At 36.9% G+C, this 21,083-nt stretch overlaps 6 protein-coding genes across 15 annotated transcripts; 1 reads left to right on the top strand and 5 right to left on the bottom strand.

Moving 5' to 3' along the window:
• The first annotated feature begins 437 nt into the window (after window positions 1-437).
• LOC105631150 (alpha-galactosidase 1) lies at window positions 438-3,087 on the top strand. The gene is made up of 15 exons (XM_012213153.4): window positions 438-583; window positions 666-724; window positions 831-887; window positions 992-1,026; window positions 1,113-1,216; window positions 1,299-1,374; window positions 1,458-1,516; window positions 1,607-1,672; window positions 1,762-1,845; window positions 1,938-2,002; window positions 2,086-2,168; window positions 2,242-2,332; window positions 2,434-2,483; window positions 2,571-2,714; window positions 2,845-3,087. The coding sequence occupies exons 1-15, from the start codon at window positions 438-440 to the stop codon at window positions 2,935-2,937; spliced, it is 1,212 nt and encodes a 403-aa protein (XP_012068543.2). The 3' UTR covers window positions 2,938-3,087.
• Window positions 3,088-3,205: 118 nt separating this feature from the next.
• Window positions 3,206-8,754, bottom strand: LOC105631151 (transducin family protein / WD-40 repeat family protein). Of its 9 annotated transcripts, none has more exons than XM_012213154.4 (6): window positions 8,576-8,754; window positions 8,122-8,243; window positions 6,903-7,732; window positions 5,908-6,009; window positions 4,129-4,758; window positions 3,206-3,621 (listed from the first exon to the last, which is right to left on the bottom strand). In XM_012213154.4, the coding sequence occupies exons 3-6, from the start codon at window positions 7,689-7,691 to the stop codon at window positions 3,406-3,408; spliced, it is 1,737 nt and encodes a 578-aa protein (XP_012068544.1). In that variant the 5' UTR covers window positions 7,692-7,732; window positions 8,122-8,243; window positions 8,576-8,754; the 3' UTR covers window positions 3,206-3,405. The 9 variants fall into 9 exon arrangements, with proteins under 9 accessions (XP_012068544.1, XP_012068548.1, XP_012068553.1 ...); XM_012213158.4 differs by having other exon boundaries at window positions 6,903-7,719; XM_012213163.4 differs by having other exon boundaries at window positions 6,903-7,678.
• A 577-nt stretch (window positions 8,755-9,331) lies between these two features.
• Window positions 9,332-12,802, bottom strand: LOC105631152 (Radical SAM superfamily protein). The gene is made up of 6 exons (XM_012213165.3): window positions 12,088-12,802; window positions 11,418-11,508; window positions 11,159-11,316; window positions 10,414-10,585; window positions 9,992-10,102; window positions 9,332-9,609 (listed from the first exon to the last, which is right to left on the bottom strand). The coding sequence occupies exons 1-6, from the start codon at window positions 12,561-12,563 to the stop codon at window positions 9,526-9,528; spliced, it is 1,092 nt and encodes a 363-aa protein (XP_012068555.1). The 5' UTR covers window positions 12,564-12,802; the 3' UTR covers window positions 9,332-9,525.
• Window positions 12,803-13,179: 377 nt separating this feature from the next.
• LOC105631153 (ribosomal RNA small subunit methyltransferase J) lies at window positions 13,180-16,093 on the bottom strand. The gene is made up of 6 exons (XM_012213166.3): window positions 15,526-16,093; window positions 15,233-15,331; window positions 14,487-14,664; window positions 14,114-14,211; window positions 13,634-13,695; window positions 13,180-13,476 (listed from the first exon to the last, which is right to left on the bottom strand). The coding sequence occupies exons 1-6, from the start codon at window positions 15,985-15,987 to the stop codon at window positions 13,353-13,355; spliced, it is 1,023 nt and encodes a 340-aa protein (XP_012068556.1). The 5' UTR covers window positions 15,988-16,093; the 3' UTR covers window positions 13,180-13,352.
• A 308-nt stretch (window positions 16,094-16,401) lies between these two features.
• On the bottom strand, window positions 16,402-18,887 carry MIA40 (Cox19-like CHCH family protein). Its single transcript, XM_012213168.4, has 4 exons — window positions 18,628-18,887; window positions 17,723-17,763; window positions 17,516-17,641; window positions 16,402-16,947 (listed from the first exon to the last, which is right to left on the bottom strand). The coding sequence occupies exons 1-4, from the start codon at window positions 18,740-18,742 to the stop codon at window positions 16,768-16,770; spliced, it is 462 nt and encodes a 153-aa protein (XP_012068558.1). The 5' UTR covers window positions 18,743-18,887; the 3' UTR covers window positions 16,402-16,767.
• Window positions 18,888-19,488: 601 nt separating this feature from the next.
• On the bottom strand, window positions 19,489-20,956 carry LOC105631156 (D111/G-patch domain-containing protein). 2 transcript variants are annotated; one of them, XM_020678407.3, is made up of 4 exons: window positions 20,720-20,956; window positions 20,566-20,619; window positions 20,272-20,391; window positions 19,489-19,813 (listed from the first exon to the last, which is right to left on the bottom strand). In XM_020678407.3, the coding sequence occupies exons 1-4, from the start codon at window positions 20,786-20,788 to the stop codon at window positions 19,676-19,678; spliced, it is 381 nt and encodes a 126-aa protein (XP_020534066.1). In that variant the 5' UTR covers window positions 20,789-20,956; the 3' UTR covers window positions 19,489-19,675. The 2 variants fall into 2 exon arrangements, with proteins under 2 accessions (XP_020534066.1, XP_012068559.1); XM_012213169.4 differs by having other exon boundaries at window positions 19,489-19,807; window positions 20,720-20,895.
• Window positions 20,957-21,083: the final 127 nt, after the last annotated feature.

The following is a 21,083-nucleotide window of genomic DNA, read 5'->3' as shown; positions in this document are numbered from 1 at the left end:
AGAAGGTTTCAGCTAAAAAAGAAATTTCAGTATGAGTGGTGGTAGCTGGAAGGCTGCTGGTGGGCGGTGGTGGCGCATGATTAGTGGTGAGTGCAATATACCAATCTGCACACAATCAAATTCTTGTGGACGTTATACAACGTGGTAGTGACATAGTATTAACTTAAGTTTGGTCCATTAAAATAATCAGTGAAGATGAAGGGTAGTTAATGCTCTAACATATGCCAAGGCACTTCTTGCGGCTTATTTTCAGTATATTCAAGAATTAGTCAATCACAATCAACATATTGGATTGGGTGCACCACACGTGGGTCTAGTAATGATAAGTGTCAGTAACTAGAAAATAACCCTTATGATCTACACTACATATATTATATATGATATGATATGATATTCCATTCTATTGGAGAGCCGCATTGCAGAGACTGAGATAGATGATGGGTAGACGCTGTGTTTTATTCTGCTCGTTTCTCTTTTACTCTTCTTGCATAGTTATAGTTGCATCTTCAAGGCACTTGGGAAATGGACCCAGTAGCAGGAAAATGCTGCTTGACAATGGCCTTGCTCTCACTCCTCCAATGGGGTAAGTCTGTGTGAACATCTCTTCCTTCTGGAATTCTTTCCACTGCCTTGAAAATTTGTTGGCTTATATTTGTTTGGCACAGCTGGAACAGTTGGAATCATTTCCACTGCCAGATAAATGAGAAGGTTGTCAGAGAAACAGGTATATGCAAATCGCTCACCACGTCTATTTCATTTGCATCACGCACATACACATAATCTTACGCTTCTCTTTCGGTCTTTTTTTATTTTTTTTTGGGTTTGAACAGCTGATGCTTTAGTCTCAACCGGGCTGGCTCAGCTTGGCTATGTGTACGTCAATATAGGTACTGTGATCATTTCACTTGAATTTTCTGATTAACAAATATATGTGCACCAAGTCATGCAATGCAAACAATAATCTCTTTATATATTTCTTTTTTTCAATTAGATGATTGCTGGGGTGAATCAAAACGAGACTACCAGGTTTGCTCCTTCTCTTTCACCTCTTTAAATCTTTCCAATCATATTTCGTAGTGAAAAAAAGAAAAACTTGATTTTCTTTTTATTAGGGCAATCTTGTGGCCAACAAGACCACATTTCCCTCTGGAATTCAAGCTCTAGCAGATTATGTTCATAGCAAAGGTCTCAAGTTAGGAATATATGCAGATGCAGGGTAAATTTTTAAACTCCTTTGTGTTGTGCTTGTAATTACAAAAGCAAAAGAATAATTACAAATGATCTGTTTACACATGAAGGCTTAGAACCTGTACAGGAAAAGTGGCGGGGTCACTTGGGCATGAAGAGCAAGACGCAAACACATTTGCTTCATGGGTACATTTACTTTTGCCATGAAGAGTTGAAGATGTTTTATGATTAATGCTCATTGATTAATTAATTAATTCCGTTGGAAGCAGGGGATCGACTACTTGAAGTATGATAATTGTTACAACAATGATGTGAAACCAACCGTTAGGTTAATATCTCGCAACCAGTATTTCTTTGATGCCTAATTGCATTTGCCTGTATTTTGAGTTTTGAGTAAATGAAAATAACTTCTTTACAGATACAAAGCAATGTCTAGCGCTCTAAAGAAGACAGGGCGCCCCATCTTTTTCTCTCTGTGTGAATGGTGCTCTACTCACTGCTTCCTTTTTATATATGTTGCATAAAACATTACATGATGGGTCTAGTTATTGACTATTTTGATAATTTAATTAGGGGGGACATGCGTCCAGCTCTGTGGGGAGCAGATGTTGGGAATAGCTGGAGAACCACTGATGATATTTCAGACTCATGGGAGAAGTATTTTTTCGAATAAATTGAATTGGATTTCTCTATAGTGTATGTAATATGTAATTAATAATCTTGAAATGGAATGGTGGTGTTGACAACAGAATGCTTAAGGCGGCTGACATGAACGAAGTGTTTGCTGAATATGCTAAGCCTGGTGGTTGGAATGGTTAGTGCATCACTCTCATTCATTCATTCATTTGGAATGCAAGTAATAAGTTTTTTTCTGCTAAAATGACTTCTTTTGTCCAGACCCTGATATGCTAGAAGTGGGAAATGGAGGAATGAAGTATAATGAATACGTGGTGCATTTTAGCATATGGGCCGTCTCTAAGGCAAGTGTGTGTGTGTGTGTGTGTATTTTGTTTTCTTGCTTAAGAATTTAAGTTCATTTGCTTGACATTGCAGGCACCACTCCTTTTAGGATGTGATATAAGATCTGTGACCAATGAGACTATGCAGATTATCAGCAACAAGGAGGTAATTGCTATTAATCAAGGTAATTAATGTTCATATTTACTCTTTTAATAATTAACCAATGATAATTGAATCCAAAATGGATTATATTACTATTACTAAATTGGTATTGAATTCCTATAGATTCATTGGGTGTTCAGGCAAGAAAAGTTAGAATGGAAGGCGAGAGAGATGTAAGATAAAGAGTAACTCCTTGATTCATTAATTCTTTTTTTATCAGAAGAACGATAATGGTCTGACTATGAGAAAAATTTGATCAGATATGGGCTGGACCGCTATCTGGGGACAGAGTAGTAGTACTCTTTGTAAACAGAAAGCCGTGGATATCTTCTATGACTGCTCATTGGGATGATATCGGTATCAATCCAGCTGGTGCACCAGTTGAAGCAAGAGATGTATGGGAGGTAATATCTCCACCTGATCTCTTTGCATTACGTTTGTTTGGCCCGAAGCATCAAAAAGATCCATTTATCACTAGTATATATATATATATATATATTAACTGTTGACTCTTTTTTTTCATCATAATATCAGCATCGGACTCTTCCAACTCCATTTCAAGAGAAATTAACAACAGAAGTGGATCCTCATGCATGCAAGCTCTATGTGCTGACCCCAATCTCATAGCGCATAGCTTCCTTTTCTTTTTCTCTCTCTTTTTAGCTTCTTCGTTTTATTGTTTTGAGTATCTGTAATTATATAAGCATTGAGCATTTAATGTATCCCCATATCATCAACTTAAAGTTACAATACAAATGTGTATTGAATTTGACTTTATCATGACAGCAACCCACCTCATAAAACATGGTCGGTGACCTCATACAGGAATCTGATCATAGCTTCCCCATAATATCATGCAATGCGAGAAATGAAATCTTCACTGCAGACAAAATAATAAAGAAATGAAAGAACAATGGTAATTAAATTTGTATTCTGTTGATAGATAGCTAGCTCACAATTGGTACCATTTTGCCAGCTATCAGATGCCATGAACACAAGTAAATCATCCAAGGTCTTTTACAAATTTCAATCAACTTAAAGAACATTAGTATTTTGGTAACTTTGGATAAACTCCGCATCTGTTCGGAAAATGTTTCAACTTCTTCCATTGCAGGCGTGAGTGATGCCATTGCTTTGATTTCTCTGCTCCAGGCTGTGATGGTTTAGACCCCATATTCGAATTGTACGGTCATCACTACCAGAAGCTAGCATGTGAAGATTTGCTGGATTCCAGCTCACGCAGTTAACAGCTCCAGAATGCCCAGGAAGTGCCAATAGGAGTTCTCCAGAGCCTCGATGCCATATATACACCTGCAACAAGAATCACCACATCCTGTCAATCAACAGTCATCTTGACAGATATATGGTCATACGAACCATTAAAGAAATTAGCAAGCCACACATGCACGGTACAAAACGTGGAACTCTCTCTTGCATGTAAACACGTGCAAACTTATGCTTGGAAACAGCAGCAAGTGCTGCTATTTAAGTAAACCCAAACATGGACAGACAAAAGTTTGCATCAAAAGCATTCATAAGATGCAATGTCCATGGACTATACAATACTGCAATAACTTATCAATCTGCAGCAAGTTAAACATTTGCAAAGAAATACCAGATATTGCATCTTTTATGAAATGCCATCCGGCACCCATTTCCAGGTACAACATATACAAAGGAAACACAATATAATAGTTGGACCATGCTTCACAAGGGCAAAAGCAAAATAAAATTAATGCACAGGCAGAACTAATTCAAGGGAACAGTAGACGCATATTTTTTATGCTATAACATTTGTCAGAAAGAGAGAGAACGTACCTGAGAATCCTCACTCCCACTTGCAATAAAAGCTTGCTCAAATCCACCAAAGCAGGATCTGATGACGAATCGAGCACGTGTATGACCTTTGTACTTGGACACAATCTTGGGATTGCCTTCAATGCTCCACAGGTGGATTTCTTGGTTTATAAGATTAACCAGAAGAAATTTGTTGTCTTTTGATAGACAGAACGAAGTAATCATTTGCTCCTCTTCAATCAGCCTTTCAAATTTCACTTCCCTGTCAAGCAACAGTATTGCAGTATCTCTACATATGCTTATGATCCTCTTTCCATCATCAGTTATGGCTGTGTCTGATATTTTGACTGCCCTCTGCCCTCTCCAACATTCCAGCTCCTTTCCATCTAAATCCCACAGGCAGATGCTTTTGTCAGTCATGCCAGCAAAAATCCCCCTACCATCAGGAAACCATCCACAGGAGACTGAGCCGATGCCAACTTTTTCATAAATATGGATGCATTCTCCAGAACTGGCATCCCAGCGTCTGATAACCTCTTCCTGTCCGCAAGTAAGGAGTTCGTTGTCATCAGGACTCCATGAAACCGTCAATACTGGTTTCTGGTGACCCCTTAACGCATGCTTCAATGACACTTGACCATCCTCTTTAATCTACAATAGTTAAATATAATGATTAACCAAAAAGTCAAATTAAAGCCAAATTCACTACACATTTAACTATAATCAGTCATACTAAAGTAAACATACAAAACAAAGTAAGATATGTACATGTCCACATTATCTGCAGAAGCATTTATAGCCTAAATATCCAATAATTACAATACACCATCAAGAAATGCATATATGTAAAGATGTGCACGTGGGCATTGATCTAGAAAAAGCACAAACGAGGAGCTCAGCCTGGTGAAAATACTCAGGCAAATTTAGTATGACATGGCTAACAATTAAAGCTAGGCATCTGGCAATCCATCACTTCATCGCATCACAGAAACAAAGACATCATATCCTTGTATTATAATAAAAATATCTCATAGTTCTCTGCAAACATACTTACTAGCTGAGAGACACCAATGGATCACTCATCTTTGATACCATAAGCATAGTTCTTCACATAATGTTGATTGTTAATAAGAATAGGATTATAAATCTCAAACAGGTTATATTGAAGGCCAATTACCAGAAAAAGAAATTCAAACCTTTTAGAGGAACTTAAATCCTAACCAGACTATATAAATTTATGTAACCAGTTGATTGAAATTAGATAAACAAAAATGTGTTGCCGAATAGAATACAAATTATTTTAATTTTTCCTCTATTTCCTCCCGACCCTCTCTCCATTATCCTCCGACAATGCAACCATTTATCTCTTCCCCCATCCCTGCCAAAGCTCCTCCTACAATCTAAGAAACCTACCTAGTAGCTAAGAAGCTAAATCTTGTCAAACCGAAGTGACGGCAGCCAGCAGAACTAGGTGGAAATCATCTTCTCAGGGAGGAAATCCCCAGAACTCCGAAAAAGAACAAGGAAATTGGCAGAGAAAAAGAAGTTATGCAAGATACAAATGCTGATAAAGGCAATGAGAGCAAGAAGGAAACCAAAGAATCAGGAGGATCCATGCTTCTGGATGGTGCAGGAAGGGTGGGCGATTGGGGTGATGATAATGAGTGGGTGCTACATGATGGTGACAAAAAGGGTGGATATATTGCGAATTTCTAGTATTTTGAATTCATTTTAAGGCCCACTGGAGAGATGACATGAACTGTCCATGATTATAAGTGAAGAATAACAGAGAAACCTTACCTCCCATATGATTGCTGACTGATCCTTGGACGATGAGGCCAAATATTTGCCCTTGTGTGAAAATTGCAAAAACCAAACTTCGTCACTGTGTGCTTCAAGAATCTGTTCATTAAGTATAAACAGAAAATTTATACATTGTGAATTTTCAATAAGATAAGGGCAGTATATGCCATAGAAGAGTAAATCCATGTTTTGTAATATTTTACAGTTCTTTCTTAAATATTGAACGTTTTCTCATAAAAAAATACAACTTTACTTAGAACGTAAAGTAGCAAATATCCAATAAACCATGTATAGTTTTATTTATGAATACAATAAAAACAACTAAACTTTTGTCCCAAACCAGTTCAGATCAGTTATACGAATTCTTTGTTTCAATATCCGCTATAGTCTAAATAGTAGTATTTAAAATTGTGAAAAGATTTGAAACACATCTCGTGGTAAAATTTGAAAGATAAATTTTAAAATCATTTGCTATATTAATAAATAAAAAAGCATAAGGCAAGCAACAACAACTAAATAGGGTCTGCTAGTGTTAGTGCACATTGAAATTGGGAATTGGGATTCTGCCTCATACCTTCTCTCTTTTTTCCACAAATCCATTTCTTAAAAAAGGGCATTTCTTTACAAGTAACCTAAGTTATACAACAGGAATCTCAACCAAAGCTTAAAATAAGCCTATATCAAAGCAAAGATAAACAAGATAAGTCATGAAAAAGAGATGTAAACCATGTACAACCCAATTTCTTGTTTCATCTTTAAAGATGTGGAAACGTGAAATTAAAAATCAAACAAATGAAACATTTAAGACTAAGTTTAAGAGGGAAAAATTGTTATCACTCCTTGAAAGTCTAACTATTAGGTTTTACATTTCTCATATGCAAACAAAATAATGATTCCAATTCAGCTTATTAGCTGAGTATTGAGAAGGCAAACAGAAATAGAACATGTAAGATATTGAAAGAAAAGGGCCATGAACCCAGAAGACACCTAACCTGCATTGTTTGAGAAGGAATCTGGTTTCGTCCACACTGATGATCCGAGTATAATGACAGATCACTATCCAAAGTATTGTGGAACACACAAGAATCACGTTGTACATCGAGAGCCTTCTCAACAAGATGTTCTAACCTTTTCTCAGGAATCATGACTGTAGGAGGTAGCAGCTTCTGTAGTTTTTCTATAATCTTTGACCTTGAATTTGCACCCTCAGTATCCTGAGCAAAAATTGAACACCGGGAAGGAGAAATAACACATGCAGCAAGCTCATGAACACGGTTAAAATTAATATGAAGAGGCACAATCTCATTCCTTAGGGTATCTAGGGCAGCAACAATATTATCCATTTTCAGAAATTTGAGGAACTTCTGTTCCAATAGCAAGAAAGAAGCCAATTTCACAGTTAGTCCATCCAAAATACCAATTTTATGTAACGTGGCCACACTTTCATCCCACTTTTCATCCATCACTTGCTGCAGAAACAAGCTAACCACAGGTGAGTGCAAGGGTATACCTGATTCTTCCTCCAAAAGAGCTCCACTCTTGTCATAACCAAGTGAGTACAGTGCCCTAGTTATGATTTTGACAAATTCCAATCTCTTAATGACTCCTCTTGATCCAACTGTTTCTCCATCTCCTTGGGAGGTTAGAGGACAAGCCATTAAATCTCCCAATGAGCGAGCTACTGGCTCTGTAACAGATGAGGGCTCCAAGAAGTTCTTTGATTTTCCTAAGGGCACCTTTACACGTTTCAAAGGCGGTTCATTATCCTCTACAACTCCCATGAAATGTCCAAATCAGCCCATATATACTCTACAAAAGAAATCTGAAGCAAGTATGAGAGGGAAACTTTTGATCCTACAAGTAATCCAAACAAAATAACAATACAAGAGATGTACATCCATGCATAAGACAGCAAGAGGAAAAGATTTCATACGGTAGAAGCAAATTGGGAACTTAGTAGTGAAAAACAAGAAACATGAAATGAAAGGACAAAATGTTGATTGATGAACTGTGTCCCCCCATCCATAAAAAGGGGTTCTTGGACAATAAACTAGCAGCGGAGACAAATAAGAAACAAGGTTGCAAAGCATTGTGCTTGCGAAAGACCTTAAGAGACGCAAAGAGGCAGCTACTTCTGGAGGGTTTGGTTGTGAAAGAACAGCATGAAAATTTAAATTACAAATTGATACCAAGAGCAGCGTAATACTTAACCTGTTCAATCATTTCAGATTAGATGTAGCCTAGTTTCATCGGTGATGGTAAATATGTGAAGGTCCGCCAACTGATAGAAAAAATGAAGTCTAATTTTTAAGCCTTTGCCGGTGAAGATTAAGCTGAATTGAATTGAAACCGTACGAACATAAGCATTAACAAACAATTTATTTCATATAGTATTCTTCTTCAAGTTAAGAAGAAGGTAATAAGCAAACAGATTCCGATTGAGTAATTAAGTGCTGATGCTAGTATTAGTTAATACATAAGAAAAGAGGAGATGGAAAAATTTCAATAATAATAATAATAATAATAAAAAGATAAATGGATAAAGTGGATTACACTGATCAGAGCAAAATCTATACCCAGAAGGAAAGAAAAAATGAAGAAGGGAAATTGAAAAGCAGAAAAAAGAGTAGAATAATGAGAGAGAATGACAATCAAGATTTCTTACCACAAAGCATTACCCAAACAGAGAGAGGAGCCCCCAAATGGAAATAGAAATCCAATGGAAAATTGGAAATGGGAATCCTCCCTTTTTTAATTAATAAGAACAAACAAGAAATAGAACGCGTACGGAGAAGGAGAAGGAGAAGGAGAAGACGAAATCCCCAAAAAGCACTCAACACCGAAAGGCGAAAGTTATGTACAGTAGGAATTATAAATATTAGTATTATTTTGTGGGGGTTTTACGTTTTCTTTGTTTTTTTTTTTCGTTTGTTTAATTGCTTTTGTATTGTATTGTTTATGTTACAGACAGTAATTATTTTTGCAGACAGTAATTAAAGCATTGGATAGGCATAGGCCGTAGCCTTACCCTTCCACGTTTTCGGCTAAGTAAGTTGGCAAAAAAAGAAAAAAGGAAAAAATGTTAAAAAAAACTTTAGGGTCATTGATCTTTCTCGCAGAAATTTGGTTGCGTCAATTAATCAAACAGGTACATGCACAAGACAAGATGCCTACACTTGTGATTGTCTTGCCACGCGGTGAAGGCATAAAGTTCAAAAAAATGTCATTTGGAAGCCCCCTCCCCTGACCTGTGCCTGTTATTTGAACGGAACCAAACCAGTTCAAAAAATAAATAGGAAATATTTGCTAGCAATGGCATCCTTCGCTTTGTTTTAACCATACAAGGGTTATTGCATTAATCACCTCATTTTAGTAGTTTCCCTGTCTACTCTAAATCTATTGATTTGAGTGGTGATGGAAATTCCACTTGCAATTTTAGCATACCATTACGACATCAAATAGCATTACATCCCGATATCAAAGAATAAAGACTCTCATTACAATTACAAACTTGCTAAATGCTCAAAGTTACGCCAAAAATTTTTATACAAAGTTCACGGCAAGCAAATTTAGATTTCAAGTATAGTGCCCAAAGCCATAACCAATGGCAAAACACTAGGTTTTGGCAGCAGTGGCACTGGCCATTTCTCTCACCATTGTCTTAACAAACAGTTCCCCTGCCCTATATGAGGACCGTACCTGGAAAAAAGAAATCAAAATGTTAACTTCTTCAAAAGATTTACACAGGTTAACTTGATTCAAGAAAGCTTATTAAATGAACTCAAGCTCTGGTAAATGATATTAGCTTCAAGAATTATAGTCTGCCAAATTTCCTCGGTTATCTTGTGGCAGCAGAGTTCCCAAACTTAGTTAAAATTCATATGGTCATGAATGGATTTTAACAGCGCACTAACTGGTATACAGATTACAACTCCTAATAATTTGCTTGTCTTCCTACACATTCATTCACGCAACGATATTTATTCACACAAGGATAAGACCCTGAGATACAACAAATATATATATATATATATATATATATATATATATATATATATCTAAACAGGCAGATAGAGCTTACCAGAGGACCACTGGCCACATATCTAAATCCAATAGACTCCCCATATTCCTTCCAGAAAGCAAATTTCTCCGGTGTAACGTACTCTTTGACAGTCAAGTGTAATGGAGTTGGCTGCAGTATAGCCACCCTCGGATTAGTAATTTTCTAGGAGTCCATTTGATATATAGTAAGACAAAATAACAAGACAACACTATCAATGCCTGAGCAGTTTAACTAGTAAGCTCAAACCACTTTGCAAAGTCAGAATCACCAAGGGCAAAACAGTACCAGATTAAGGTCAATCTCATACACCCAGTAAGGCTAACCTCAGTAAAAGTAGAGAACAGATTCTAGCATGCTTCTAAATGATAATCCAAAGCCTTACAATATTACAACCAAAACACTTGAGCTAAATGGCATGAAAACTAATTTGAATACAGTACCTGTAAATATTGTCCAAGTGTCAAAATGTCAACATCTATTGCCCTTAAATCGGCCATAGCTTCCTTCAATTCATCATCAGTTTCACCGAGACCTAACATTATAGAAGATTTTGTAATCATTCCCTCTTCAGTGAGCTTTGCATGTTTCAAAACTGATAAACTTTGTTCATACCTGCATTATCGGACAACATTATTAGAATTGCATTCGCACCTATAAGCAATCAGTTGTAATGTCAGTATTAACTTCAGCAACCTCAAAACTCAGTTCATTCATGCAATTGATTCGTGATATACTTAAATACAAAGGTCATATGATAATTTTCTAATTGAAATTGTTGCTTTTTACGAACACATTGTGTGTTCTACATCATACTTTCTGTCATATATAACCAGTCATGAAGTCAACCGAGTAAGTTATGGTTCAGGTTGACTGAAGAAAAACACAGAGTAATTGCATTGAATCTTGAAATCCAACCAGTAATTTTACTCCCATTTTCAGACTTTGAGTAACATCTTAAAACAAGAAGCAATTAAAATAAAATATAAACAAGTGAATTTGCAACCATGTTCCAACCATCAAACACACTACTCAATAGGGGTGTGCATCCAGTTAAAACAGGTTCTTTTATTTTAAGATTTCTTAAAGGTTTTTATATAATATACTTTAAAGTTTGTATAGTTGCTGGCGAACTTAAATCTTGTAATCAGGTCTAATATCACCCGATTGAACACCCGTGCTACTCACCCAGCTCGAGGGTCTCTAACAATTCGTTGGAGCCGTTTCACAGTCTCAATGTTGTGAGCAAAGACATCTAATCCCGAATGTACCAAAGCTTCTACAGCATCTAAGTCTCCCCGAAAATCAGAGGTTAAACACTCAACCATGATATCAGGTTTGAGTTTCTGCAAGAAAAGCCAAATCTGTCATTGATGTTCCTATACCAGATACAAGAACAAGAGAACCACAAATAGCCTAACAAAAACTTCATGATAGAAATAGAGACCTTCACAGCTTGAACAGTCTGAGCAAAATGTCCACTTCCACCATCAGGAAGATCATCACGATCTACACTTGTTAGAACTATATAATCCACACTACAAAAAATCCAAAGACAGCTGGTAAAGAAAAATATATTTGATAGGCATAGAGATCCAGTATGCAGCAGAAACAAAAGGAACAGGGATTGGAACGACTAAACATAAAATAAATATCTCTAAAACAATGAAGTTTAAAATCAGTCTGATCAGTAACTTTGTGGGGGGGGGGGGGGGGGGGCGCGGGGGGTGGTGTGGGGTGGTGGGGGTGGGAGTACTAGTATGCACATCTCACGGGACAGGGAGAGAAGCATGATAACTATAGATTGGATGTTTTTATCGGAGACAATACAGCATGCACTCGTAGCACCCGCATATACCAAAATTGATATGATAATTGTAAGGCCCTGATGCAGGAATAACTGATAAATTGAGCTGTCTAGGGTACCAAGAGTATAATGGAATGGCTTTATGTTGATTTCAGTTTAAACAAAATAAAGCCATTAAGATGAAGGACTAATGACCCTGAAATATTGTAGCAAGCAAAAAAAAAAAAAAAACTACAAAAATAATAAGAGATTGACTTGGGCAAGCGAAAAATTAGAAATAAAAAAGAAAAATTGAAGAGCAAAGAACTACCCCCAGCTTGCAATTGCTTCAGCAGTGTTTAGAGGCTCCATAGGATCAGGGGGTGCAGGATTTCTGCTGGTTTTAACGGCGCAGAATCTGCAGCCGCGAGTACAGGTATCTCCAAGAAGCATAATAGTAGCAGTCGCAATACCATCCCCGCCTCCATTCCAGCACTCCCCAATGTTGGGGCATTGAGCTTCCTCGCAAACGGTCTTGAGGTTCAAATGAGAGAGAGTGTGTTTGATCTCTTGAAACCTGTCCCCTTGAGGAGCTCTCTTCCGCAACCAATCAGGCTTATTCACATTGGGATCTCTGCCCGTATGTGGGCCCATCATTCCCTTCTTCGCAACGGCAGTATTGGATGAATCTACAGATTGGCATCGAATTCTTGAAGCAGGGGAGTATTTGCAATTAGAAAGAGGGGAAGAGAAATGGAAGTATTTGGGGATGGAGATTGAAGGATTGGAAAGGGCAATCTCCATCATTGTTGAAGAAAAAAGTTAAGGTTAGCAGGAGATGTTTCATAGGGTACAAAGTGTAGTAGATGTACAGGCCGTCAAGTCGGTGGCCTTGAATTCTCCGCCTCCACGCCACTCCACATGTGGTTGGGTTGTTGCACCAGTGCAGTCCCTTAGTTGCCTCGTTAGTGTTGTGCAAACCGGTTCTGGTTTGGTTTCCAATAAAACTGGAACCAAAGTAGTTCAGTTTTTTAATTTTCAGAATCAGAACCGAAACCAACGTTTATAGGTAAAAGTTAAAACCTTTGGGTAGAAATTTATCCAAATTCACTCATTATCCATTTGGTTGATGGCGTGATGTAAAATTTTGGGGGGATTTTCTTTCATCTAAACGAAAACCATTTTCCCCTTTGCTGATCTATTCCTTCAACTGTGAAAGAAACATCATGAATCCGTTTCACCCTGAAAATAATTTGCATTTTCATGAGGATCGAACTTCGTCTGCCAATATTCCTGCTGCTAAATGAATGTTTTACCTTTCTTTCATCTAAGCATGCTACATGACCATGCCTTTCTACCCACTTCCAACCACAAGTAACAGTCTCGAATCAAAAAATTTCACTCCACAATGATCATACAAAAATGACCTATAAACTCAATTTCCACAGAGTAGCATATTGAATCAATCAAAATTTTTAAAGTTCACATGATCATGAAAGCAAAAAAAATCACTCATCCATTTCCATCCCAACTAATTAACTAGAGGATAACTCCTGAGATCCTCTCTTGGCAGAATGTCTCTGCAACTATATCAATTCAAGGAACATTTGATGAGTGCTCATCTGAATCTTCTGAATCAGATCCATCAATCATCTTCTCAAGTGAATCCACATCACCAGCTTCAGAAAGAGTATGCATTCGAAGTTTGTAAGCATCCTCACTGTTGAAGGGCAAAAGGGGAGGGAAAAGCATTATTACTATTTTTTTTTTTTTAACTAAAACTGTAGAAAGTTGTGAAAAATGAAATGCTCGTATATAAGATTATCATAAACTTCAACTGTCATTCTTTAGGAGAATCAAATGGATAAAAGGCTTACTCTGTAACACCAAATATCTCCTTGACAATCAAGGAGCTTCCCCTCGAACAGAATTCTGGCAGCTGGCCACGAACACAGAACAAAGTACAATTTATTGGCATAGTATAGAAGGTTTTAAAACAACAAAACAACACAAGTGATGATCAAATTAAGCTTTAAGATATTAGAATTCAATGAGTCAGAAACAACATCCATCTCTAAATTCCCAATGGATGCATCAATTAGCTCATTTCACATCTCAATCTAGTATAGGCCACAATTGTGAGAGCCATAAACAAATCAAGGTCAATTCAACTACTTTCCTGAGGAAGTTCTAAAATCTAGAAAGTCCAATGGAATCGTTGTTCATAAAGAACAAAAGATCAAAGGGAAAAAGAAAGGAACACGATATGGTATAGCGATAAATGCAACTTGTCAAAAGTTAAAATTTTAAAACAAATCTATGTACAAGGTTATTAATATGCTTATTCAGCCACTTACCTCAGATAAATAATACACCTTCCCAAAAAGGGCCTGCACAGCAAGTTTTCTCTTAAATCCTTTTTCAGTATACCCTTCCACATCCATGACAACTGGGCCTGAAGAGCATAGAAAAGACGTCAGAATTTGAAATGAAAGCTGATACTTTTATATTGTATTTAATACTTTATATAGCCTAGTCAAAATGAAATACCAATATCCCAGACACAACGAATGAGAACATAATTAACCCAGTGACTCCAGTCCCTACCCTGAGCTCCTTTCCTCATCTTGTAGAAGATGAAAGACTAAGGCAAGGACGGAAATCCTAGTAGATAAGACCAACGTTAAGACAGGTAGTGATATCATATCAAGCACTTCCAAAATGAGTTACCTTTTTCCTTCACAATCCGTCTTGAGATGTCATTCAAAATTTCAGCAACCAGGGAGTCATCCAACATTGAAGCCTTCCTCAGCTGGATTAAGTTGGCAACCAATTCTGGATTAAATGGTTTCTCATTCAATGCATACCGAATGTACTTGCGGAAAATGTCCTCCATGCTAAAACCTGTCTGGATATGAATTAGCAGTTGCCATCAAAACTCAAATGGTAGTGATATCAATTCTTCACAACAGGACTAACAAGAATAAGCATGCAAAATCAACCAGAGTGTAAAATGCTCCCAAAAAAAGATTACAAATATTAATGCATTTTTGTTTTCCAATATTCAAGGGTTAAAAAACTGACAATAATGAACTGACAGTAAGCCTTTTGGGAGAACACTCCGCAGTCAGAGTGCTTAAACAACAGAGAGAAGGTGCCAAGGGCATAAAAAGAAAATTGGATAAATCCAAATCCTCATTTTTTAACTTCAATCAGACAAAGAGATTCACAAAATTAGCGTCGGGATGGAAATGACCCCTGTAAAATTGCTTTGAATCATAAATTGCACAAAGGGCTCTCTGCCTTCAAATAATTACCTTAGTTCTATCTGTTATAAAGATGAAAGGATCATTTCCAGACCACAGACTATGAAATGGAACCAGCAGCTTATTCAAAATCTTGAAATAGAGAATGCAGATTGATTGTAATTCACGACATTAAAAGTATCATAGATTTCAGCTGTAACGAGTGCTCACCTTATTTTCCAGTGCTTTAAGGGCTGAATGTTCTAAAGCATCTCCACCTTTTTGAAGCAATTCATCAATCGATTTGCAAAGCATAGCATTTTTATTGACCTGAAGATATGAACACCAAATTACTTTCTCAACAATGTAGCTAAAGTATGCAACGTGGAGAAAACATAGCTCAGAAAGAGCATCCCAAAATGTTTCATACACAAAACAAAACTGCTTCTAATTTCGAAATTAAGCGCACACATACGGCCAAATGAATTAAAACACAATATATGAGCAATGAATCTCTGACTGACCAGTCTCCTTCTCTTCTCTCTAGGAGAAGAGAACTTCTTGACAGTCTTAACAAAGGCAATAACAAAGGTGACGCCAGCATAAGCTAAAGGGAGAGCAAGAATCCAAGGCAAGGAACTCTGGCCAACTCTCGGGCCAGGAATAGCCTGAGTAACAGAGCCCGTGAACTCCACCAAGTCCAAGGCTTTCTCTTGAATCCAAGGCAGCTCCTCTTCAACCTCTATCTCTTCGTCTTCTTTAACGACTTTCTTATCTTCCGAGGTTGATTTCTGACTCCTGGTATCGTTCTGGATTGATTTGGAGCTGCTCTTAGCTGCGGAAACAATGAGAATTCCTCTCCGTCCGTACAAACAAGGAGAATTTAAGAATGATAAGGGCTTTGGCGTAGAACTACAAGGCAAGAACAGTTCGGGAATTTTGGGTCGGAGAAACAGTTGAGATGAAGAAGCAGCAAGGGAAGCCATTGCTAATCGGCGCTTGTCAGTCAGACTTTGGGAACGTTTGGCCAAATCACCTACTGACCGAGGTTTATGGGTTTTCCCCAAACATTTTATTTTCTTTTAATTTTTTTATTTATTTCTTTTTGAGGCATTTTATTTTGCCATAAACTGAAATAACTGTGTAATAAATAGGTAAAATTACCGTTCCAGGCATTCTTCTCCTCACTCGTGTGCAGATTGAAAATTCTCGTTGCATAGCTCACTCTATTATTTCGGTACATGTCCTCATTTGTTGTATGCAAAATCTGCCTATAACTAAAAAGCAATTATAATTAAACTCTCTGCTTAAAAAATTTTAATTTCAATTAGAAACTAAAATTATTTGTCTACTCCAGATTTTCTCTTGATTTGCACAATATATGTCAAACACCAGACCAATGACCAAAAGCACTTTAAGTTCCATTTCTATCTATTTCTGAAATAACAAGAAAATGGAAATAAGTTAGGAATAATAAACAGGGTCCATGTATGTTTTTCCCCAATCCTTCCCACAACAAAACCTTCTTCACATAACCTCAAAAACAGCATCAGGTTCCAGCTTACCATTCCCAGATAAGAATCCAAAATTATAAAAACAAGTACAATGCTCTTTCTCAGTTCCCTTCAGATTGTGTTTCAGAATCCAAATTCTAAACTACAAAAATAAACCATCTTCTTGAACTTTTTCACATCTATGAATCTTCATTCAATATGTAGAGTCATCAACAGATTGAAAGTTGGAATCAGAATTTCTCATTATGTCTTTTAAAGCTTGGAATTTGGGCTTGGAGATTCCCGTGACCACAGAGGCGGGATAATTTTGTATTCTTGGGCTGGCTCTTCACCTTTCTTCACTTCCTCTTCTAAAACGTCCTTGGAAAATGCATCGGGGTTAGCTTTCATACAATTCTGCAAAGCCACAAAAGGATGCACGCAGTCTGAACCCTGAGGAAACAAATACTTCTATAAATTTGGAGCAGTTTCAAAAATTTTAACCATTCTAAACTCAATACTGGAACGCCAACGCATTCACATTGGTGTAAAAAGAATGCCCAAGGGGCTGAATTGTCATGAATAGTCTCATAACTCCTGCTAGCAATTAGATTATACCATTAGCATTTGCAACTTGTCGAAAACTATCAACAATTCAGGGTTTAAGAAATTGATGCCTTTTGCCTGGTGAGATTCGCCCTTTAGAAATTAGATCACTTTCAATCCTTTCATGAATTCAATCAAGGCATAGGGCCCGACAGCAACAATAAATGTTGGTAACCAAAACTGCTAAATTCTTACTTGTCCTAATGTCTCCTTGGCATCTGAATGGGTAAAATACGTGGATAGTTTTTCATCAGAATAATATGGCGAACTCTACACGCTTCCAACAAGAACAACAATGTGCACCTTTTATAACAAATGGAAGGTGGGAGGGGTAGAGGCAGGAAAATATAAGGATAACAAAAATCTGTGATTGAATAATAAAAAAGGACAATCATCAATAGTACACAATGCATACCTTTTCCTCGGCAGTACTTTTGAGAAAACAAAGAAACGCATCTGAAAACTGAAGCCCACATGGGCTGTTACGCAAGTCAGCTATGCATGGGCATTCTAATGCTTTTCGAGCTTTTGCATCAAGAGACTGAAAAATCCATAATTCAACTCAGTTACATACAGTTCCAAATCATGAAGCAAACAAGGTATATATCTGAAGTGGATTAACCTCAGTCTCATCACTGCCATCACTGCCATATGCTGCTGCTTCTGCAAGCAAGAAACAATAAACTTATTCACAATAGAAAAATTTCGAAGTAGGACCCACCAAATCATATCCACCCTATCCTGCCTGAGGTGAGGTGCAGAGTCAGAACTCAGAATAATTTCTGCAATCTGTGACAGAACCCAACTCTTTCAAAAGATGTACAACAGCATCCCTTGGTGAAGCATTGGATTAGCTCAAAATAAGAGGTTTTCAAATGAATGGAACTGTACATTGTATAGTTAATTTTAATCATGTAAACTTTTTGTACAAGCCCAAGATATCAGTCGAAGAACTAACCAACATCTTTATCATACCATAAAGAAACAGACAGTTTTATCCAAGCAAGCAAAAATCAAACAGAAGAACATCCAATCATGAATTTTATGCTATTACATCTGAGTCACTGAATTGCAAAGCATAATCTTTCCTTTATTTCTACTGGTCCACTGCCACTGGTCTAGTTGAAGAGACTTCATTAATTAATTAAGATGGTCAACACCTTACCAGATTATTAACCATAAATGTATAAGCATGAACCTATAATATGACTCCTTATCTATCTGTGGATTTAGTTAGATATAGATTTCTAATGTTTCTCCAACAAGACACCAACCAGACAAAAAAAGATGAGAAATTTTCGATGATAAATTTTGCAAATAACATAGGCCTAACCGCATTATGATTTGCGGATCATTTAAAAAAAAAAAAAAATCCAAGGCTAACCAGAGCTTACAATAGTATTAGAATGACAAATTCACGGCAAGTCCACGACTCCACATGGAACTTTTCGCAACAACACCAAAAACCCACAATTGCTTTCACACAGAAAAAGATAACAGATTTATATTAAGAAATAAAGAAATTACCTGCAATAAGAGATCCTATAGGAGTAGGTTGCTGATAATTATGTGGTGCGACTAACGATGAATACTGGCTCTGAGTTTGATCTGCGGAGACCTGGCTTTGAGCTTGACCCATCATTCTTCCTCTCCGGGAAAGAGTTTTCCAGTGACCAGAAAGAGGATAGGACTTGGGCCTAGACTGTCGCTAAAACCGACCGAGCCTGCGTTGCAAGGAAAAGTGGCCAAACCCAGCCCTCTTCACATCGATTTATATCAACCTAGCTTTAGTATAGTCTTGATAAACTCCCTATGCTCCAATTCACACTTTTTTTTTTTCTTTTTTTTCTTTTTTTACAATGGCAAGAATAAAAGGAAATTGAAATCTAGGAATTAACTGCATCAAAATAAAAATAAAAATAATTTACTGGAAGAGAGTATTTTACTAATTTTTCAGTATAGTATAACTAATTTATAATCTTTCCTCTCTCTCCCCGACTACCATAAAGAAAATTTTAACACTAATATGATTTTGAGCTTCCTTCTGAATTCATAAACATTTAGAAAATTTAACCAGTCTTTTGTTGAAGCTGCCAACTCCTATTCACAGAGACTAATGATTGATTTTGTTAAATAAAATTTAATCACTAATTCAACATTTAACACACTCACTGCAGTCCATTGAGCTTTTGATTACTTAAATACAAAGGTCATATGAATAATTTTCTGATTGAAAATTTTGCTTATTACAAACACATTGTGTTCTGCACAGTGTTTAATGTCATATATAGCCAATCAAGAAGTCGGAAGTTACAGTTGATTATCATTCCTTGTTTATGAAACACTGAAAAATAGAAAGAACAAAAGCCACCAGCCATGGAGAGAAAATTGAGTTCAAGGCATACACATTTTTTCAGTCTTTTCAATATTCTGAATACAATTTTAAAATCTGAATTACAAATGACAAGCACCTTGAGTTGGCGTAAAGAATTTCTCAACTGTACATAGTCGACTATCTAATTCAACTTCAAGTGGTAACAAAACAGAAGGTAGAACAGATGATGTATTCCCCATATCAAACATTATCTGGCCAAAACTCCCGGAAAAAGGCTCTCTCAAATTCCTTTTCTAGTAGATGCTTTTCCAACTCCTGCATCTTCCTTTGTTTCTTAGAAACTGCTTTCAACTTTTTTGGAAGTGGCTGTTCCTGAAACTTGTAACAAAGTATCACTATTAGTGCCATTGAGCGGAAGGCAAAGCAAAGAGGATAACAAGTTAATTAATCATATCAAATTAATGTTTGTCAGCTAACTAGTTATCTATTTCACAAGGGATTAATGGAAGTCCTTCAAAATACCAACCATGAAACTACCTACACACTGGACAGCGAAACACATATATGTGTGCATAATGTTACATTATGTTTATTAACAAGATCTCAAGTGCTAGAAAGAGACCTTTCAATTTGTGCTTCCATATTAGGGGGAAAAATTGCGACTCCATTAAGTACACACTTACAAATTCCTCAGCAGGCCTTTTTTAACTTTCAAGGCATAAAAATTTTCACTTCTTGGCTTTGCTAAGAAGTATTTTCTTTTCTAAGGAGGTGCTCGAAGTCATTAATTGTGAATTTAATATCAGTAAGGCAGTCCACATTGTCAAGAAACTCACCTTCCCATTATTCTTGGAGGTAGAAGATTCAAGAGGCTTGGGAGTCTTCTTCTTTGCTTTATCTGCTCCTACGCCTCGTTTATTATTCTTCAGATACGCTTGTACCGGCTCCAACCTCCCCTGTTTATAGCAAAAGCTGATTAGTGATAATGCGGGAATATTTAAGTCAGGCACAGATGCTAAAGAGGAAGCCTTTGACTAAATTAGAGCATGAAATTACATGCATAAAAATACCCAGAAAAGAAAAACGATAAATGAAGATCAAAACACAAGACGCATAGGAGAGAACCTAACCTGCTCAGAAACTCCAAGACCTGTACCTTCTTTCCACCCATGCTTCTTCAGGAGCTGCAATCCCACCACATAACAATGAGAGCACATAGTTAAATAATTCCTACATAAAATATATATATAAAAAAAAAAAAAAACATGGAGAGTGAATGAATACCTGAAAGCCTATATTTGAGGAATCAATTGCTATCGTAGAGTGGCATGAACCCAATAATTCCTCTCCCATGAATGATGCTCCCCAGAACACAGACCAATTACTTCCCAATTAGAACCCTAAACAAATTCTTCAAGGAAACGGATTTTTCTTTTACAAAAATTGGAAGATAGACATGTCGGTTAAACTTAAATTAATAGAGAAAAATTTGTGGGATCTGGACTTGGGCCTTGGACAGACTCGGCCCATATATTCGTTCGTGGACGTTTTTTCTCCAATTTAGTAAATTTTTGGAAAAAAAGTAAGCATTGGTAGGTAGGCCAGGAATGGAAATATCAAATAGGAAGAAGACGAACAGGAGGCCTAC

The sequence above is a fragment of the Jatropha curcas genome, chromosome 1 (genome assembly GCF_041381405.1).
Source record: "Jatropha curcas cultivar XTBG-Jc1 chromosome 1, XTBG_Jcur_1.0, whole genome shotgun sequence".
Classification (NCBI taxonomy): Eukaryota; Viridiplantae; Streptophyta; class Magnoliopsida; order Malpighiales; family Euphorbiaceae; genus Jatropha; species Jatropha curcas.
Note: the sequence above shows the minus strand (reverse complement) of the source record. Positions and strands in the feature narration are given on the sequence as shown.